General features: G+C 42.9%; 1 protein-coding gene across 1 annotated transcript in view; it reads right to left on the bottom strand.

Annotated features, from left to right (window-relative positions):
* LOC103732974 (L-lactate dehydrogenase C chain-like) overlaps positions 1–3,986 on the bottom strand; it is a 25,033-nt gene that overhangs the window by 15,912 nt on the left and 5,135 nt on the right. The window contains 1 exon segment of the mRNA XM_008831710.1: positions 1,730–1,973. Coding sequence (XP_008829932.1) covers positions 1,730–1,973 — 244 coding nt within the window.

Below are 3,986 nucleotides of genomic sequence, written 5' to 3'. Positions count from 1 at the left end.
CACAGGTGCACTCACATACATGCAGGCAATACACTCATACACATTAAAAATTAAAAATTAAATATTTTTTAAAAAGATTTTTATTTTTAGGTATATGAGTGTTTGTCTGCATGTATGTGCACCACGTGAGAGTGATGGGGCCCGAAGAGGTCAGAAGAAAGTGTCAGATGCCCTGGAACTAGCTTTCCAGGTCAGTGTGAGCCACCTGACGTGGTGCTGGGAACTGAACCTGGGTCCTCTGTAAGAGCAGCAAGTGCCCTTAACCTTTGAGCCATCTCTCTGGCCCCAAGGTAGGGAGAACTTGATTTACAGTATTTTCATGGAATTTTCTAAATATCCAGCTTTCAACAAAAAATTATGAGACACAAAAAGAAACAAGAAAAGGGTTCCATGGCACGCACTCACACACACCAACATGGCACACGTTCACACAGACACACATATAAACACAAAACTAAAAACGAATCTTTGGGGTGGAGAGATGGATGGCTCAGTTGTTAAGAGCACTGACTGTTCTTGCAGAGGACCCGGGTTCGATTCCCAGCACCCACATGGCAGCTAACAATTGTCCATAACTCCAGTTCTAGGGAATCTGTCACCCTCTTCTGACCTCTGTGGGCATCCGTGACATGGGTGCACTTACATGCATGCAGGAAATGCACTCATACACACAAAATAAAAATAACTAATTTTTAGTGCATTCAAGGCTAAAGGAATGCATGTTTGAAGATTCAAAGGAGATATGAGAAAGTTGTCTTACCAAATAACCAATATCAATAAACAGAAACTGAGCCAGACCTGGGGGTACATTCCTGTAATCCCAGTACTTGAAGGCTGAGGCAGGAGGACCACCATGAGTCTGAGGCCACATGGCCTGCATGGCAAGTACAGGTTAGCCATAGCTATGTAGCAAGACCCTGTCCCCCAAAATACATGTGTACACACGCACTGAGTCAAAGGTGAGACAACTGAAGTATTGCAGTCTGAGGAACAGAAAGGAAAGAGGAGCTGTGACTGCGTGGCATCATGAGCACACTGTACCATGGAGTCACATGTTTATCATTATGTTATATGGGTTTCACTGTTCTGGAACACTAGCAAGACCACCAACAGACGGTATCTGGCCAAATAACTCTTCAAAAATGACACTGAAGCTAAAGTTCTAAAAGACAGGTGGGTCCCAGGGACTTACTGGACAGCCATTCTAGCCAAAATGGCAAGCTCCAGGTTTAGAGAGAAGCTCTCTCAAAAAATAAGGTGGACAGTGATAGAAGACCCCCATATAACCTCTGGCCTCTACACATGCATGCACAGGTGTGTGCACCCCCACACAAGTACACACCACATCACACACATAAAAATGTATAAACAAAATAGTGGCGCAATGCAAGGGGACAAATCACTGATATACCCCAAACATAGATGGCCCCCAAATAACCATGCTGGGAATGGAGCCAGGTGGAAAAGATCACATCTACTATTTTTTTTTTTTAATGAAACCCCAGAAAAAGAGGAAAGAAGTAAAACCAGAACTAAACTACAAGCTCAGAGCCTTCGGAATTGACAGAGACTCCCATATCTAACCCAGGTCTCACAAGTGACAGAAACCTCCCCATCTAATGAGGGTCTCAAAAGTGATCCCCTCTGTCTAAACGCTCGGCATTGTAGACACTGAATGAAGTCTATAAAAAGATGGGACAATCGCATTTATGAAGAGAAAGAAACTCACCTGGGTTTGAAACAATAAGTATTTTACAGTCAGGGCTGTTGTGGACTATGCTGGGAATGATTGACTTCATGATCACCACGTTTCGTTGGACCAGGTCAAGGCGAGTCTCTCCCACCTTCTGCCTTGCACCTGCTGTGATGATAACTAACTCTGAGTTGGCAGTTACCTTGTAATCTGAAAGGAAAGTGGAAGAACATTATTTAGGTCAAGCCTGTCAGGCAGTGTGCCTGGACTCAATGTCTATCTCATGCTCTTGGTTTTCGGTTTTGTTTTGTTGATGCTCAACACACACTTTTATTTGCATAGATGCATTTAGGATGCATGAATAAATGCTGCTATGACATAATTACCTGTGGAAACAGTATGGAGTACTTCAACTCCCGCACCCCCCAAACAATTAACAATTCAGTATGCGACTTCTTATTCTAACAGAAAAGAAAATTAGCCTCTCTGAACCTCAATCTCAATCATAAGAAATGCAAATGTAAAGTATCACATTCCCATGACCAAGTTCCAAATACACAATCTAATCTACATCAAAACCTCTAAATATCTAGGCCAGGCCTGGTGGCACACACCTTTAATCCCAACCTTCAGGTCACAGAGGCAGGTAGATCTCTAAATCAGAGTTTGAGGTCAGCCTGGTCTACAGAGCAAGTTCCAGGCCAGCCAGGACTACATAGTGAGACCCCGTCTCAAACAAAAAATCAAACATCTCTACATTTCTGATGTCTAAAAGATATTACTATGGCCTTTTGGTGTATATACTAATTAAAGGAAGGATAACACCAATTTTATTTCCTATATTATCTAGCCCAATAATAGTTACTAATATCTCACTTTTATGAGTACTTACAATGTCAAAAGCAATGTCTTACTGTTTGTAGGGATGCTCATTTTATCCCTATCCCCATCGTAACCCAATATCATAGGCATGATGGATTCATTTCACAGGCAAGGAGACACAAGCACAGAGCAGACAGCATAGGCCATGCAGCTAAGAGAGGGAAAACCCTATGTACACTGGTCTGACTCTCAGTGCTTCTCCTACAGTGCCTCTTAGCACTTGGCATCAAATTTTTCAGCAAATGAAAAGTGCCAATTAACCATAGCCATGGCTATAGTGGACATCAGGCTCTCAAAAGAACATAAAAGTATACCTTGCAAAAAAGAGATCAAACATCAATACACCCCGCTTCCAGAACTGACCACATCATTTCATCTGTTCCATTTCCTCTCTTTTCAATGGCTTCCCCTTAGGTTTCCACTGTGGTCCCTGATCTTCAACCGGGGCCGCCTTCTCTGGACACACAAGAGGTGCCTGGCTCACCAGGTGCTCTTTTATTTCCAATTCCCAATATCTTGGCATAAAGTGAGAGCTGTTTTCCTGACTCCCAGGGTTTCAAGGCTCAAAGGAGGCAGACAGATAGATGTTAAAGTACTGTTGTGAGCAACCCGGCCGTCACGAGACTGCACGCCACTCAGATTCGGATTCAAGCTCCTTGAGGGATTTATGGCATCCATCTGAGTCAGTCCTCCCCTGGCTCCTGCAGCTCTCGTCGCCAGAGCGGTGATTCACATAGGTTGGTGCAAGCCACCCCTCTCTCACCTCTCCTCATACTCTTGGTTTTAAAGGACCAAGAGTAATTACAGGCTACAATCTTCTCTTAAAGACATGTGCCACCATGCCCACCTTAAAGGCTCATTTTTAAAAAAAACATTAAATTATAATTGGAGAAAATTTGGAAAACAGAAAATATAGGAAACTTTTTTAATCTCTTCTGTTGATGATTGTGTTTACTTTTCTCCCTTTTCTATGCATTTTATTTTTATTATGTATTTGGATTTTTAAAATTAATTAATTAATTAAATGTGCATGTGTGTAATGCCTACATCTAGGTAAGTGCACCTGTGTCATGCAATGCCCTCGGGTGACAGAAGAGGCTGTCGGATCCCTGGGACTGGAGTTACGGACAGTTGTTAGCTGCCATGTGGGTGCTGGGATTCAAACCTGGGTCTTCTGCAAGAACAACTAATGTTCTTAACCACTGAGCCGTATCTCCAGCCCCAGCATTTGGGTTTTAAAAAATATTATTTTTATTTTATATGTATGAGTGTATTGCCTGCATGTATGTAAGTGCACCTGTGTCACGCAATGACCACAGAGGCCAGAAGAGGGCATCATATCCCGCGTAAGTGGAGTTACAGATGGCTGTCAGCTGCCATGTGGGTGCTGGGAATCAAACCCTGGTCCTCT

The sequence above is a fragment of the Nannospalax galili genome, unplaced genomic scaffold (assembly GCF_000622305.1).
Source record: "Nannospalax galili isolate Female #2095 unplaced genomic scaffold, S.galili_v1.0 scaffold615, whole genome shotgun sequence".
NCBI classification, from domain to species: Eukaryota; Metazoa; Chordata; class Mammalia; order Rodentia; family Spalacidae; genus Nannospalax; species Nannospalax galili.
The sequence above is the reverse complement of the archived record's forward strand: the minus strand, read 5'-3'. Positions and strand labels throughout refer to the sequence as shown.